General features: G+C 49.5%; 1 protein-coding gene across 3 annotated transcripts in view; it reads right to left on the bottom strand.

The window, feature by feature from the left end:
* CDYL (chromodomain Y like) overlaps positions 1-13,467 on the bottom strand; it is a 153,430-nt gene extending 139,963 nt beyond the window's left edge. For all 3 annotated transcript variants that reach the window (XM_082413308.1, XM_082413309.1, XM_082413310.1), the window contains exon 1: positions 13,087-13,467. In XM_082413308.1, the coding sequence (XP_082269434.1) occupies positions 13,087-13,110 (24 nt within the window). In that variant the 5' untranslated portion in view covers positions 13,111-13,467. The remainder of the gene's footprint in view (positions 1-13,086) is intronic.
* Between the last annotated feature and the right edge of the window lie 3,686 nt (positions 13,468-17,153).

Here is a 17,153-nt window from a genome sequence, read left to right as displayed (position 1 = left end):
TGAACGATGCTACTGGTGACAAAACAACAGGCTGGTTTCTTTGACGCTGGTGCTTCCTTGGTTCTTTGGGATGGTAATGCTGGCTACTGCACGTCAGACTTTTGATGTTTGTATTGGACTTGTATTTCCCTTTAATATATTCTCCAAACGTGTTTTTTTTTTTTGGTTTTATTTTTGGTTTTTATTTATCTATTTATTTTTGGCTGTGTTGGGTCTTCGTTGCTGTGCGTGGGCTTTCTCTAGTTGCGGCGAGCACGGGCTACTCTTCGTTGCGGTGCACGGGCTTCTCATTGCGATGGCTTCTCTTGTTGCGGAGCACAGGCTCTAGGCGTGTGGGCTTCAGCAGTTGCAGCACGCGGGCTCAGCACTTGTGGCGCGCAGGCTCAGTAGTTGTGGCACACGGGCTTAGCTGCTCCGTGGCATGTGGGATCCTCCCGGACCAGGGCTCGAACCCGTGTCCCCTGCATTGGCAGGCGGATTCTTAACCACTGTGCCACCAGGGAAGCCCCCAAACATGTTTTAGTTTGTTCTATTTCTTAAAGAAAAAAAATCATAGTAAATGTCAAATCATCATCTATATTCATCATCTTTGTACAAACTTTCAAAATCTCTTTTGGACGAAATTTTGACAAATGGAATCTCTGATCTTTCTTCTTTTTTCATCCATGTTTTGTGCTTCATTATAGCCACCTGTTTAACCTAAAGTCTTTGGTGACAGTCAAAAATTGTTATCTGTGTTGACGCATTAAGTTCACGGCTCCTTGCGAATTTGCTTGATCTCATACGAAGCTGATTCATTTTCTACCCTATAATTAGTCACTCATTTTTAGGTTCATACAAAAGATATCTAGGCTGCTGTGCACAGGAAATCTACTGGCTACCTTAAAATTACAGGTAATTACTGTGAGCTCCCACAAGCTACATGAGAAAATGTCATTGTTTTAGTCACATCTTCTCTATGTCTGCTTAGTGATCCCAAGGATGGAGACCATGGAAGAAAAGGCAGATGAGGATCCTGCTTGTTTCTGTAACTGAACTACCATCACCTGTTAACTTACGCTACAAAGAGTTCAAGAAACCCTTATAGCTCCAGCAAGAACAATCAGTGGGTTGCTCTTTTTCCCTGGTTAAGGTGTTAGTGTGTGTCTTATAGAAGAGCATCTCGAACACCTTAGCATTAACCCTAACCCACCGAGGTAATGCCTCCTGGACTCTGAGAACCCTTTATAAAGCATGTGAAAGGTCACCTACATATACTCAAATACACTATTGTCACATCATTATTAATTGCTCCTCAAAACTTAAAAGGTTTTTTTTTAAGGTTTAAGCAATCTTCATGTTTAAAAGGTATGGTCATTGGGCTTCCCTGGTAGCGCAGTGGTTGACAGTCTGCCTGCCAATGCAGGGGACACGGGTTAGAGCCCTGGTCTGGGAAGATCTCACATGCCGCAGAGCAACTGGGCCCGTGAGCCACCACTACTGAGCCTGCGCGTCTGGAGCCTGTGCTCCGCAACAAGAGAGGCCGCAATAGTGAGTGGCCCCCGCTCGCCGCAACTAGAGAAAGCCCTCACACAGAAGTGAAGACCCAACACAGCCAAAAATAAATAAATAAATAAATTTATAAAAAGGCTCGGTCATAAACTTGCTTCAGGAAATTTTTCTAATGCCATGTTTAACAGACACATAACTCACTTAAGAATGTTTACTAAATAGCTCCTCACTAACTCTTGCTAACATATATGCTAACATAAATCGAAACTAGGAGAGTAAATCTTCCTACATGTTTGTTGCTCTTCTGTATCATTACTAACGTCTTACACATAATATACAAGCAAAAACCCGACTGGATGACACGTCCATCCTAAACTGATGAAGTTCAGCAGGAGTGACAAATCCATTTTCTACCAAAGACAAACGGGCTATAGGGAAAAGGGAAGGGAGGACGAATACAAGAGTAGCTTAGTTTATAGATCGAAAGTTGATTTGTTTTGGAAAGACAGAAGGATTCTATTGTTCGCTTGGTTTTTTCATTAAACTTTTGAGAAAAGTTCAATTCCATATCACATGACGGAGGGCATCAAACAGCGGGTGGGGGTGGGATGAGACGAGTGGCAGAGGAGCGCAAGGAGGTGGAAAAGACAGCAACAGAATCTCACTTCCCCAACCCAGAGTCAGAGAAGAACAAAAATGCAAGACAGAGAGAGAAAACAAACAAAAGTTTTCGATCATTAACCCTACAACCATCTTCGGGGCCCTGGAGCCTGTGATACACACGTCTCCTCAGAGGCGGACAAGCCCCTGCACACGGCTCTCAAGACGCTTTCTCCTTAGGCAGCAGGTGCTTTAGTTTGAATCTCTGGAGTTCCTGCCCCCGGGGATTCAGAGGTGCCCGAGGCCGCCAGGTCACAGAGCTGGGCCAGCAAGCGAGACCGTGGGGAGGTGTGGCCCCGGCATCTTCCGCGACCCGGGATGCTACCAAGGTGAGAAGCCTAACTGAAAACCAAAGGAGCTTCCGACAAGGGGTGATGCCTCGCTATTCCCGCAGCAAAAGGGAAGGCAGCCTTCACTTCCGCTGGGCCTCCACGCGGCTTCAGAGAGCACCCAGGGCTCTAGCCGACCTCACGCGGCCCGGCGATGGTGCCCGGCACGGGGCAGCTCCTCCAGGAGGGTGGGGGACACAGCCAGATCCCTCCTCCCCGAGAGTGGGCCTCACAGGTGGCCGTGGGAGCGGCGCCCCGTAGGATGGCAGGAGCGCAGAGAAACACGGTCACACTGCAGAGAAGTGGAAGGTGGCGCAAACACAGGAGGGATGGGAATTTCCACCTCGGTTTTGTTCCCAGCCCCGTCCCCCAGCTGGGGAATGAGACGCGAGTCAGGGGGCAGTAAGAGGTCTCAGCCGCCTGCGGGGCCACACGAGCATCCTGACTCTCTCCAGGGTCCCTCCTCCAGCACTCAGGGGGCACGCCTCCCCGAGCGGAGCTCCACTCTAGAGAAGGCTTCTTAAGAAGTCAACTGAACTCCAAGACACGACCCTCTACTGCAGCAGAAATGAGCCAAGCAAAGGGCCCGAGGGCTGAGCTTTCCTTTTGGTGGGATCGGCCCGTGACACCTGGATTTGGGAACAGCCCTTCGCACACCCCACCCAGCCACGGGTGGTTCCGGCCTTTCTCTCTCCCAGGTCATCCTCCGGACAGAGCTGCGGGGGCACTGCCGTGAAGCTGCCCACTCACCACCACCAGTCTCTCCCCTGTTGATCTTGACCCGGTTCCTGGGTCAGCAGAACCTCCCGCCAAGGCGAACGCACGCGCACGCCCACACACACGCACACCCACACACACGTGCGCGCACACAAGTGACAAGATCTCATTTCCACCATCTTCCGCTCTTTCTACGAAATCATCGCAGCCTCATCATTTGTAATCGGCGCCAACCTGGACCTACTTCGGAGGGACTGTTTCCCCTGGGAATACACTTTTCGATCCGTGCCTCTCAATTTAATCAAAACGTTCTCAGAAAGCTCACCTATGAGCTGAAGCTAGTGGTGCCGAATGGTGGCACGTAAAATAATTCTGGAGACTTTTTCTGGAAGAGGCGATACACGTCCTGTTCTAGGTAGCACCCCTGCCACTACACACACGCCTCTCCTTCCTTAAAAATGCTCACGAAATAGCCCTTTACCTGGTGCTCTGAGTTCAAAAGCACACCTGCACGAGGGAGGAAAGTCAGAGGACAAAGCCAGGGGCCCGTTACGCTGGCCGAGAGCTGGAGAGCCGGCTGGGTGCCAGCGCAGGTGTCGGAGGTGTCAGGCAGCCCGGGGAGTTCCCTCTGAAGCGCACAGATGAAAGGCAAGGTGAGCCAACGGGGCAGCCGGACGCTCCTTCCCAGAGCTTTGAGCAGAGCAACATGCCAGCAGAGAAGCCGGGTCCAGAGACCAAATGGGATGAAGGAAGCCTCGGCTCAAAGGGCACCTGGCGGAGGACGGAAATCAGGCTGGAGGGAGCAAGCTGGACGAAGGGACAGGAAATCCGGGAGGGAGAGAGGAATGAAGGCTGGAGATGCCCGGAAGACAGGATGTTTTCTAGGGGGCTCTGGCCCAGCCCGTGGGTTGGGAGGAGCAGGAAGCAGACAGGCCCCTCCACATGCTCCCATGACCGACCAAGGACCAGCGCCATCGCTCTGCTAAGCGGAGAAGCAGGCGGCAGACCTGAGATAGAAACAGCTCCTGCGCCTTCTCTTCAACACCCAGCAGTGAGACGACTTCAGATAGAAAATCAATCTCTTTAAACTTCAATGGTAAAAACAATGACTGAAACAAGGTTTTCCAAAAATTTTCATCAATAACGCAATTCAAATATTCTCATTTACATTTCAGCAAATCACCTAATCCTTCCTTTACCCAGCGTCATCATGGAAGATGACAGGGCAAGTCCCTGCTCTGAACCCGGCGGGCGGAGGGGGACATACCCATCAGGGGATGAAGAATTGTTCGAAGACACCAACTTCCTGAAGCATCAACCTGACCCAAAGATTCACGGAGCAGTGTTAACTGGTGATCACTTCGTGTCAAACCAGAGGTCATTCTCTGCGGTACGCGGTTAGCTCCACAGAGGTTTTAGGGTACCAGGATTCAGAGACAGGCCAAGCTGTAACCCCCCACTCCCCCCTCCATCCCCCTATGAGGACACTTGCTCTCTCTCCTCTGGAAACTCTGGAAAACCATAAAATTAAGCTGAGCTTTGCCACTTATATCCCAAAACTTTTTACAAATCATTTTTGATAGCTCTTTTCAACATACCGTTTTCCACTTTGTAAACATGCCCTTCACACGCTTGAGGGAACTCGGGAGCCCCTACTATCCATGACCTGGAGGTGCCGTCCCCAGCTTCCCACTTCCGCTCATCTCACGAGCAAACCTACTAACGTCAGCTCACCTCCCTGCGGCAGCTCCCTTTCCCTTACCAGATATCTGCTTCTAACAAGCTAAGGAAGCCGTATACTCCAAGCACGTCATGCCGAAAATACAGGCAAACGGTCTCCAAGAGAGACCCAGAGTGTTCAGTGCGTATGGGGTGTGACAACTTTTTACAGCCAAGAGGACTTTTTCTGTCTTGGTTCTCACATATTCTGAACAGCTGAAGCTTCCAGATCAGTTACATGCTAAGATAAGACATGCTTCTGCCTGCAACTCTGGGATGCACTGAAATCCTAAACAGTAACCTACTGATGAAAAATGGTAACATTTTAACCAGAGACATTCATGACCTGCCACCAACACTGGGGGGCTTCATCCAACAAACACTGGAAACTACCAACCTCTTGAGGATGTCACATGGCAGAGACCATTATAAATGGAGAGAGACAAAGAGTGAAGACATTTCCTAAGTATACTGAGCTGACTTCTCCAACTAGTGAACACTATTGTTAGACATCCCCCCCACCCCACTTTTCACCAGCGGGTAAACATAAAAAATGCTGCGGCCAACAGTTCAAATACTCTTTCCAGGAACACAATTTTCCTCCAAATAATTTGTATCAAGTTTAGAAATAACTTTCCTCCAAAACACCATATGGCTTTTCAAACAAGATACCTAAATGCACAATTCTCACATATATGGTATAATTTCAAATAATGCAACTCCAGTCACTATAATATTTGTATTTCAGCTAAAAATCAGCAATTATTGACTGCTCACCACATTCACGTCCTCAGATTAGGCACTACAATCAACCAAAAAATAGGTAGCCAACCTTTCCAGGAGAAAATATATGTCATATTATTTAATACCTAGAAAAAGTAATAAATAAGCAAGTACAAATTATTATAATGCAAAACAAAGAGGAAATCAGTCACATGGAGTTTGAAGGGGAGGATTCCCGCTAACAGTGAGCTCTGATGAGGTCCTCAATGAGGACCGACACTGAGGCTGGCAAGCTGGGGAAACCACCATGTACCGAAAAAATGGCAACACAAAGGTACAGAGGAGGGATGGGGTGTGTAGGTGTGGACCAAGTTAGGCCAACAACTATGGCTTCACTAGCCCAGACCAACTGAACAGGCCAACCTCAGGCAAAGGAAAGTTAGACAAGATACGCCTATTTATCAGGTCGGGCAGAACGAAGATGTTGAACATTTTGCTTCAGAAGCATTTGTTGTAACTATTATATCCATTTTCATAAACAGCTCCCTTGAAATCTAGTTTACACTTTATTTGCATTCTCAGTATCTTTAGGTAAATCTCAAGCATCAGCTCAAGCCCTTGATCCCTAGTCACGATACCACAAATTCCAATTCAATACGTGTCTTCAGATTCTGGCAAAAAAAGCAAACAAGGTTCCAAAGGGCACTGTCACTGCAAAATAACAGATCTTCAATAAAATGTAATTCTTAGCACTTCATTGGGCTTGCAGGAAGCAAGGAAAACATCCAAATGCCCCAGTAACTCCTCCAATCCAACCATAATGAATGAGTCAATCTTAAAAACAGACAAACATCAAAGATGAAGAAAGCAAGCCACAGACTAACAGGTTGGGGGCAGGGGTACCCAGAATATTTAGAAGTAAGAAAATATAATTGTTGAAATTAAAAACTCAATGGATGAGTTAAAGAGTGGATTAGACACAGCTCATTAGTGAAGTAGAAGTGAGATCCAAGGAAATACCCAGAATGCAAACAAAACAGAAACAAGGAAATGGCAACAAGAGGGGGAGGATGAGGAGATCTAATAAGTGCCTCCTTGGAATTCCAGAGGGAGAGTTTAGAAGCACAGCGGGATCTGATGGTAAGATGGCCAACAGTCTTTTACAACTGGCAAGGCACAAATCCACAAGAGAAGCACAACATATACCAAGATTATTAACAAAAAGAAAGTCACACAGAGATACACTGTAACAGGACTAGAGAACACCAAAGTCAAAGAGGGGATCCCAAAGCCACCAGAGACAGAAGACAGACCTCCACGCTGACAGCCTCCTCAAGAATAACGGGGAAGCCAGAGGACAACGGAATGATAGCTTCAAAATGCTGAACAAAAACAACCAAGTAACTAGCTTTATTTGGAATCAAGTCTATTTTTCAAAAATGGGGGCAAAAGAAAGGCATTTCCAGGTAATCAAAAAACTAGAGACTTTTCCACCAACAACCCCTCCCTAAAGAAATGTCTAAAGGACATACTTAAGTGGGAAAAAAAAAAAGAATCCCAGAAGGAAGTTCTGAGATAGAAGACTGACGATCAAAGAAACTGGTAAAGACACAGGCAAAACTAAAGAAATACTGTCTGTATGCAAGAATAATGCTCTACTTTGCGAGGGTTTTTGCACGGATGCTGATTAACACTGGAAAATAATAGCATGCAAATTCAGGGGTGGATCAGATTTAAAGTATCTCAAGTCCTCGCACTGTCAGAAGTGGAGCTAAAATATTAACCTGAGGCTGTACGTATGCAGAATTTCAAGAAGAGCCACTTAAACACTACAATTAGCATGCATCTTCCAAGCCCCATCAGCGAGGTTTGAACAGTTTCACCACAGGCTCTGGCTGAAGCAGAGCTGAGTTTGGCAAAAACAATGTCAAAGTCATCAATGAAGGGTAGTGAAACCCAAGGCTTAGCTCAAAGGTCTCAAGAACAAGTTTAATACTTTTGGGGTCACAGAGTCCCCCCGAGAAACAGAGGAAAGCTGCTGATCCTCTCCCCCCCAAAAACACTCTTATTACTTGAACAAATTTTCACACAAAGCAAAAGACCTTTCCCAGACTCCCCAGAGAACAGGGGCCTCCCAGGCCTTGACCAGCTTAAAAAGCTGGAGAGAATTAAGTTGGTGTGAGAAACAGTACAGTTGGAAGTTCTCCCCAACCTCGCATTAAAACCACAAATGTGGATGAGGGACTAAGTGTTGGGCGTCACGTCTGGGGGAGGGGAAACTGGAGGTAAGTCATTCATTTAATTCACTCTTTCATTAAAATGTATTGAATAATTCAACAATTACGCAACTACTGAAAAATGTGAACTGTGGAAATTAATGACCAGAAAAAAGATCCTAGTTTTAAAAACTGTACGCACCAATCTTACAATCTGGTGGACAAGTGCGCCATACGATGAAGATAGCAAACAGACATTCCAGAAACAGCCCTTATACCTAACTACCGAGTGTTTTTAATGCTCCCTTCCTGGAATGACTCAGTTAAACACCGGCAACGGGTCAACGGGCCCGCAAAGGACTTGTCTGGTCCACCTGGAGCTCGACTTCTTCAAAGGCACATCCCGACCCCTCAGTGTTGTCGCAAACAGACCAGTGCAATCCAGAGGCGCCTAACTCCACCCACATTCCAGAAAGAAGCTTTCTGAAGCGGAGATTCCTGTCTCCATCCAAACACTGAAAACTACAAGCTCATGGTCTGGGCCCCAGAATCTGCATGTATTCTATCTTAACAGAACCCGCAATGATGCTATCTGCCTACAGATACACACAATATACAAATGATGACTCCTTATTCACAGAAACTCGACTTAGACCGGCTCTGTGCAGCTCAGATACACAGAATTGAATGAAGTACTTCCAATACACCATGAAAATACATTCAATGGTTAAAATCATTACAGAGCATGAGGAAAAGATTAAATGATTCTTAGGTATCACAGCAAGAAGAGAAAAACTTATTCGAGTACACAGGACCTGGAAGCAAATTCAAAGGAAAAGCACAGGTGATGTCTCCACACTCCTGCTCAGGCAGGAGTATTCTCCGCAATTCACATTTAAGAGAGTGTGTTAATGTTCAAAACACACCCCGCCCACCCACACACACACGTGACTCTACTACCACACAATCAATCCCAGCAGTCAAATAACGCTTTCTGCTTTCTTATTTTGGGGGATGTCAATCTCAAGAGCCAGCTAACCACACACAGCAGATGCTGGTCCGTCTTGACCAACAGTCACGGGGTCTCCTCATCTTTGTGACTTGCATCTGGACCACACGTGCAGATCTGACTTACAACTAAAATTCCTGAGGTACGCGGGAGAGGTGCAATCTCATCCCAAATTAAGGAGAAAGATCCGAAAGACTTAAATTTCCCCCAAATCCTGATTATCCTTCCAAACCAATCAACTTGAAGACACGTTTTATAAGCCAGGTGTAATTTCATTCTTAAAAGCTTACTTCCATTTTTGATTGCCTCAAACATGCATGTGTTGGATAAATATTTTCTCAGAAGGCCAAGACAAGATCACTGGGATCTTCCTGAATTTTAAATTAAGCTACTACAGTAGTTCTCAGGGGGAAAAAACCCCACACCCGCTGAGAGAAAGGAATGGTTAAGATAAACAAGAACGCTGCTTTCATTGTATTAGATTCCTTTCTCAAAGCACATGAACTCACTCTTCTGGTGGTTATTTGGCCACTAGATAGGTTAAGATCCTTTTGATCTTTTCTCTCCTTTGGTGATATAATCAATATAATCAAAGGAAAAAAGGTTTGGTTTCAGGGTTTGAGCACAGCGTGGTTTTTCCTTTTCCTTTAAGAATGGAAAATAAAGATGTTTCGTAGGGTAAACGTAACCACTTAACACCTGGCTATAGCGTTTTATCAACTCTAAACTGCTTTGACATGCTAATGTCATTCAGGATTCACAATTCTTTGAAGCAGTGATTATCATTCCCATTTTACAGATGAGGGAGTTCAGGAGAGAGTTACTTAAGACATACAGCTCTTCCCTTCCCAACACAGAAGGGAAGAGTGGAATCCACAACGTCTGGCTCTAAGTCTAGAGCTAGGATTGGAGCTAGAAGGCCTTTAACTACTCCACATCCCACCCTCCATACGCCCAACCCCAGCAGAAAACTCAGCTCCAGAACAGCTGATCATCTAAAGCAGAGGCTAGCAACTAAGACCTGGAGGACAAATCCAGCCCACTGCCTGTTTTTGTAGAATCCATGGGCTAAGACTGTTTTTCACATTTTTAAGTGATTTTTTTTTTTTAAAGAGGAAAGACTATTTCATCACATGTAAAAATGACACGGAATTTGAATTTTGCCGTACATAAACAGCTCTACTGGAGCATGGCGCTCGCTCCTGTAGGGCATGGCCGATGGCTGCTTCTGGGCAACAAAAGCAAAGCTCAGCAGTGGTAACAGACCGCCTGGCCTGCAAGGTCTCAACTATTAATAACTATCTGGTCCTTTACGTAAAGTTCGTGGACCCCTGATGTAAAGGATGCTTGTTTTTTTGTGAAGACTAGAAAGTTCAGAGCATGGGTAAATTTAAAAAACCTGTCTTCCCTGATCCCAGCTGCTGGCGATGCAGGGGGTAAATCGATTCTGTCCTTCAACGAAGAGTAGTTCTTGCAATTTTGGGAGGCTAAAGCTTCATCCCATCTTCTCTAGGCTCTGCTCCCTTATTTTTTTATTCACAAGGCACAGTTACAATAAGCACTTAAACATTTACTAAGGGCCTATCTCCACATACCAGGAACCATGCTAAGTGTTGGAGATCTCATTTCTTTTTAGGTGAGAAAACAAAGCCTTCGCAATCAGGTAACTCGCCCAAGTTCACGGGGCTACGGCAGCCCCGTGCTCTTACCACGCCCAGTTACTTGAAAAAGCAAGATGTTGAACTTCCTCCTCTGCCAGAATATCCCTCTGGAATTGTGGAGTCGGAGGCCAAACATGAAACTTCTCCTTCGATTTAGGCAGAACTGGACAAAACCAGGCAACTCATGCCCCAGGACCGGGCTACTAACATACCTTAGTGCTCCCGAAGCACTCCCCCCCGCCCCCCAGACAAGCTGCCAGTCAGACGCAGCGCTTACTTACGACTACTATCATTTCTGCCTCACAAATAATACTGCCTTGATTACAACAGTACAATTCTATACCTTTAGAAGCAAATCCAGGCCTCCAGGAGGCATGTTAGATCAGGCAGAACACAATAATAACCACCACTTTCTGAGTGTTCTCTCTGGGAACCGCAGGTATGCTTTCCATGTTTTTTTCATTTAAATGTCACAGCTCTATGAGGTAAGCTTTGATCCCAATTTTACAGATGGGGACACTGAGCTTTCAAGGTTAATTTGCTCAAGGTGACAGGGTTGGATTTCAATAACTAGGTTTTCTGACTCCAAATCCAGGCTCTCAATCGCTATGCAGAACTTTCAAATATCAACTTTCAATCCTCATATAGTCACAGTGGTGCCTACAAGTAAAGGAGAAGTGAGAAAATTCACCTTGAAATATACTGACCACACTATTTACCGTCACCCCAATTCTATGCTTATAACACTTTTTTCCAAAACTAAAACTCAGAATCAAGAGTTCAATTGTGCAGGTGTGTCATTTTTCTGCAATGTACTTAGTTCTTCCAACAGATGCTCTTTGAGGGCATGCACCATTCCCGTCCCTCAGCCCTCCCTAGCTCCCGACGGACCCTCCACAGGGTAGGCATTCAGTAACACAATGAATGAACACAAACTCTGTACAAAATGTGACTTATAAATGGATGCTGCCGGGAGAAGGGAAAACCTGAAGATATACAGTAAGCAAAGAACTAAATTTAGTTCATAATGCACTGGTGGTAAAAGTGTTGTCTTCAGAATAATTTTTTACACATGAGATACAACCTATGTATAAGGTGCTACCCTCACCCACACACTAATGGAACAAGTTGACTGATTATGTATTTATAATCACAAAAATGAATGAAGAGTGAATACTCAAGCCTCAACTCTCAAAGAATAGTCTAATGTAGAAACCAAAATCCCTCATGCTCTCTCACACTATGTACTTTCCCAACTGCGTGCCTTAGCCTCTACTTCTGGGCCTTTCCCGAACACAACACTTTCCTTTTTAGAAGGGAAGCTTCTTGAGAACAGGGAGGTTTTTTTTTTCCCTTTAGTACCCAAATGACCCAAGATAGTATCTTGAATACAGTAGGGCACAGCTAACGTGTGAAATGGTTGAACAGAATGGAACATTTTCAGTGCCGGCTAAGGTACACTGACCACGTACAATGTAAGGGGAGGCCAACGACCTTACCATTAATTCTCCACAAGGCAGCCTCCTCCTGAGAACTTTTACGAACACTTGCTTTTAAAGCAACAAAAACTTGCTTTAAAAAAAAGCGACAAAAAGTTGCTAGAAGGCTATCACTGTTGGCAACAGAGCTCCATTCTGTGCCAACGGCGATAACATACCCACAAGAGAAGACCCCTCAGAAGGCTCACCTGGTTCTTATTAAGGGTTCACAGGGGCCAAGGGGCTCTACTCTTTACAGACGCTTCCTTAAGTCCCTAAACACCCAGGTCCCTAAACGCATCCAAGAGGTAAATCAAGAGTAACGCAGTTTTAGTCTCTTACGAAGACCTATTTACAAATACGTATACGCAACAGAAGAACCACTTGTCCAAAAGAACAGGGAGACTTCCAAGCTTCTGTACTCCCAGGAAGTCGACTTCGCAACACGTCAAGAAGTTACATCGAGGCGCACAAAATGTGCCTCAAGACCCAAACTGATAACCGCACCACCTGAAGTCGAAGCTGGCGGACCGATCGCCCACAACTCAGAGTTCCGAGGGTGCCCTTTCTCACTCGCACCGCTGCGGCGCAAATGAATGACGGTGTATCAGCGTTAAATTTAAATTTCCTGGCTCCGGCCACAAAGCTAACCTAATTAAAGCATGTGGTCAACGCTTAGCCTTCTCGGTGCGATGTTGTGCATCGCTCAGGCCAGCAGCAGAGTCGGGAGACAGTTGCACCCTTCCTCTCGCCCCCCCCCAAAACCGGAGGCAAACCCTCCCCAGAGCGCTCCGCCGAACGGCCAGGAAAGCGCCCCCGTGCCGCCCACGGACCCCGCCCGGCGGCGCCGCGGGCTCCGCACCCACCGCCTCGCCGCGGGCACTTTGGCTCCGTCTGAGCAAGTCGCTCGCCTCAGCGCTCCTGCCCCGCGGCCGGGACCCCCGGCCCCGCAACTCGGGCGCCGCCGCCGGGCCCGGGCGCACGCGCTTCCGTCCAGCAAACTGCGGCCGGGGGGGAGGGGGCGGCGGGCCGGCCGTCGGGCGGGGGCCGGGCGGGGCGGCGGGCCGGGGGGAGGGGAGGTACCTCGTACAGCTCCTCGGAGGCCATGGTGGGCGGCGGAGCGGGGGGCGCGGGGCAGGGCCGGCGAGGCGCCGCGCAGCCGGCGGCCGACACTTTGTTTCAGTTGGGTCCCTGCGTGGCCTGCGCTTCCTGCTCCGCTCGGCTCCGGCGCCGGGCGGGCGCGGACCGGCGCTCACTCCTGCCGGTGCGGGCCGCCGGCCGGGTTGTGCGCAGGAGCAGCTGCGCAACGCGCCCTCCGCGCCGCGCTCACTCCCCGGCGGGCCGGCTCGGGCTCGGGCTCATCGCGCCGCCGCGGGGCCGGGCCGGGCTGGGGCGGGCGCGGCGGCGGTGCACGGCGGCGCGCTGGCTCCGCGGCTCCCCCTCTCCGGTGTAGTGCAAAAAGCTTCCTACTTGCGACCGAAAAACCTGCCCCGGCTACTGAGCATGCCCAGTGCGGCCGCCCGGCCCGGCCGAGCCGCGCTCCCGCGCTCCGGGTTTTCGGGCCGCCCGCGCGGGGGGGGCGGGGCGGCCGGCGGGCGGGGCAGCCGAGGGGAGCGGTGGGCCGCGCTCCGGGCGCGGCGGGCGGCCGCGGGGAGCCGGCCGGCAGGAAGGGGAGGAGCCTGGGGTGGGGGCGGGGCCGCGGGTGGTGGGGGCGGGGCGGTGGGCGGGGCCCGGCTCGCCCCAGTGCCCTCCGGAGGTCGGGCTGGGCCGCGCCGCCGCCCGCGCGCCCGCCTCGACGTGGGGGCCGGGCCCGGGGCGGGAGGGCGGAGGACGGCGGCGCGCACAGGGGCAGGCACCGGAGGGCCTGACGTTGGGCAGGGGGCTGCGGTGGGCGCGCCGGCCCGCGTCCGCAGCCCGCCGCCCCGACGGCAGCGATGCGCAGCCTCCCTGCGGAGCGCGCGGAGCTCCCGCCCCCGCGCGCTCGCCGCGTCGCCTGTCCGGGCCCGGCCAGCCCGCGGAGGGCCGGCGGCGTGGCCAGGTGGAGCCCCCGCCGCACCACGTGCCCGCCTCCCCCGCGGCCGCCGCCAAGACCCGGAGCCGGAGCGCGCGCCCGCGTGGGGCCCGGCGCGCTCGGCACGCGTGCTCGGCGGCAGGCCGGGGGTGGGGGCCGGGGCGGGAGCCCGGCGCAGTCGAGGGCGGCGCGAGGGCGCGGCCGCCTCCGCTCGGCCCGCAGCTTCCCCCGAGCTGGGCCTCCCTGTTCCTCTCGGAGCGTCCGCCTCCTCCGAAGAGCAGCTGGGAGGAGGGGCCGGAATCCGGGCTCCAGGGAGGTCTGGGTTCCAATGCAACGAAGCTGTCAGTGGTGGTTCTCCTTGGGGGGGGGGGGGGGGAACAGCGTGGACAAGCAGGCCACCGGCCCTCCCGGGGCCACAGCGATGGTCAGGCCCTTCCTCCGCCTGGCAGGGGAGAGGGGCAAAGTGGGGCCGGCCCGCATGGCTAGCTCGCGGGGCACACCTGCCGGGACACTGGACGTTTACCCATCTGTGCGGAATGAGGAAGGGGCTGCCTGGCCCGACCGCCCAAAACAGCCGACAACTCCGAACCTTCCTGCGCACAGAGCGGACCTTCTCTGTGGGGCACTGCAGAGACCCTGTCTCACGTTGTCCCCCACCCCTAGGCCTGGAAGCCCCCACCAAACCCTCATGTCTCCCAGGGCACTCTCCCTTGCCACCCCGTTCCTGGTGCTCCCTCTGGCTCCAATTCATAACCGAGCCCCTAGAAACCAGGCTCCTCCCACCAGCTTTCTTCCGAAAACCCAATTCGATGGTGCCCCGTACGCGCAGTTTAGTAACCACAAGGCTTTTCACCCACCCCGCTGAGCTTCCTGCCCTCTCCAGGCCCACGAACAAGCGCAACGCTTGCCCTTAAGTCACTTCAAGTCGAATCACCATTGTCTTCACGCCGGCGCTTCTGCCTGCGATTCCCGCTGCCTGGAATGCCCCATTTCTACCCTAAACTCCTGCTCCGACGTCACCTCCAAAGCAAAGCCTTCTGACTTCCAGGGCAAAATTAGTAACTCCCTCCCCAGCCACTGAGGCGCGCTCCATGGCGGAGCTTTCCTCGGTATACTCAGTTCTATACGCTCTTCCCTCCCACTTCTACACGATGACCTTCCCCAGATCTCGTCTTCCAATTCGACTCTCCAGCCCCCCACACCATTCTCTACCTACAAAATAAGTTTTTATTCAGTGAATTGGAATTCCAGTGTCCACAGCAAAGCCCCTGACACCTGATACACCTCCGATTCCCATTACCAGCTGCTTCGACAAGAGAATCACAAGTTAAAGTCCTCACCTCCTGAACCCGTCCAGGCACCCTCTCTGATGGCCCTGCCAGTTCTCTCTGCCCTCCTCCAAACATTAGCGCTTCTTAACACATTATTTGCTGCATCTGCTTCTCATCTCTCTGGCACACAAATTCATCAGCCTAAGTTGTAAGCTCCTTGAAGGCAAGGACTAGAACTTTGTATACCCTCCAAGTCTCAAAGCAATGACCGCTCAGTACTGCAAGCGCTCGCAGGCTTGCAAGAGGTGGTTCAAAGTCACCCAAGCACAATACAACATGAGTAAGAAAAAAGGGATCCTCAGTATAAAACGAACAGACACATCTCACCTAGAAACCTATATGCAATCCTAGACCGATGTAAATATAAAGTCCCCACTGTTACCAAGGGGAGGGGAGGAAGACAGGAGGATGTAAAGACAACCACAGCTCAGATACTGAGCTAGTACACTGGCTAGACATACAATCCTAACCTAAGGAGACTTCCCTCATCGTGGAAAAAAAGGGAGGGGGGATTACAGCGTTAAAAAAAGGTAACTCCAAAAAGTCAATGTACATGGACCTTTAATCCTGATGACCTGGGTTATCCAAGCTGCCGTGATTAGTTGTCAGCATCAGGAGGAACCGCGGGGTAGAAGTCAGCTGTGTAACAAAGCAGGAGCAAGCCATTCTCCTAAGCACGGGTCTACCTTTCTCCTCCAGTGATTAGTCGGTTTCCATCTTAATTAAGAACAAGGCAGAGGAGACCTGTACTAAAGTACTCGACCAGTGACTGAGAACTTGAGGTCAGCTGTCCACTGTGCTCCTCTCATTCCCCCCACCCCCCACCTAAAACACCCACTGGTTTATTTAATGCTGTTTTGCTTATGTATATATTTCACCTGGTTAGTTCGATTTGTCTTACTTTTAAGCAAATTCCACTCTCTTCCCTCACTTTTTAAATATAAACAACATTTTATCAGTGCTCATAACAGAAGCAAATTATGTCCAAGATTGTTTAATAGCTTTGAATTTATACCACTTTTTATGAAATAGTGAAGTTTTGCAGTAGTTACCATGACCACGTGTGTGGGTGCTGTGAAAGTACTTTGAGAATAAAAGTGCAATCACATCCCCTAAACACATCAAGGAAGATATCTTTCAGCACAATAGTTTGTACCAGTAAAATATACAACTCTTAAAAATTATAGACATAGTTGAGAAGCAAGATGATGGAGACATGCGATTAAAATACACATATACTCGTTCTAAGCTTCAGTTCTTACCTGATCTGAGTTAGTGGTGGAGACCAACATACACCAGTTCAGTCCTTTTCCAAATTTATTTAAACGATTGGTATTCGACAATCGGTACCACTCAAGATAAGACTCTTCAGATCAGGAGTTAGAGCCATTCCACATCTCGGCAGAATAATGACTAATATCTTAAATTAAAGGTTCTTTCCTTTCCCCACCCAACAGCCCAACCAATCACTTCTTCAATTTTCCCAAGAATCTGCATTTCATCTACATTTGAATCCCAAGGCTCCTGAAAGGAGATGGGGGATGGGACTGGAAAGACAAAAGAAACGGAAAATCTAGCAACTCCTGCTCTCAGAGTCAAAGGCATTTTAAGGTTGGGTGACTGTGGAAAAGGGCTGATAACAATCCCCTTCAGCAGTTCTGTGCCCCAAAGCATAATCTATCTTGGCTACCTCCACCAAAACCTAAAATTTAACTGCAGTTTTTATCAAGAAGTGACCCGTTTGTTTCTTTGTGCACACTGAGGCCAAAGAAAAGTTAAATACCATTCTTGTTATAGAGCGGTCACTT

Source organism: Balaenoptera physalus, assembly GCF_965194825.1.
Source record: "Balaenoptera physalus genome assembly, chromosome: 11".
Taxonomy (NCBI): domain Eukaryota; kingdom Metazoa; phylum Chordata; class Mammalia; order Artiodactyla; family Balaenopteridae; genus Balaenoptera; species Balaenoptera physalus.
Note: the sequence above shows the minus strand (reverse complement) of the source record. Positions and strands in the feature narration are given on the sequence as shown.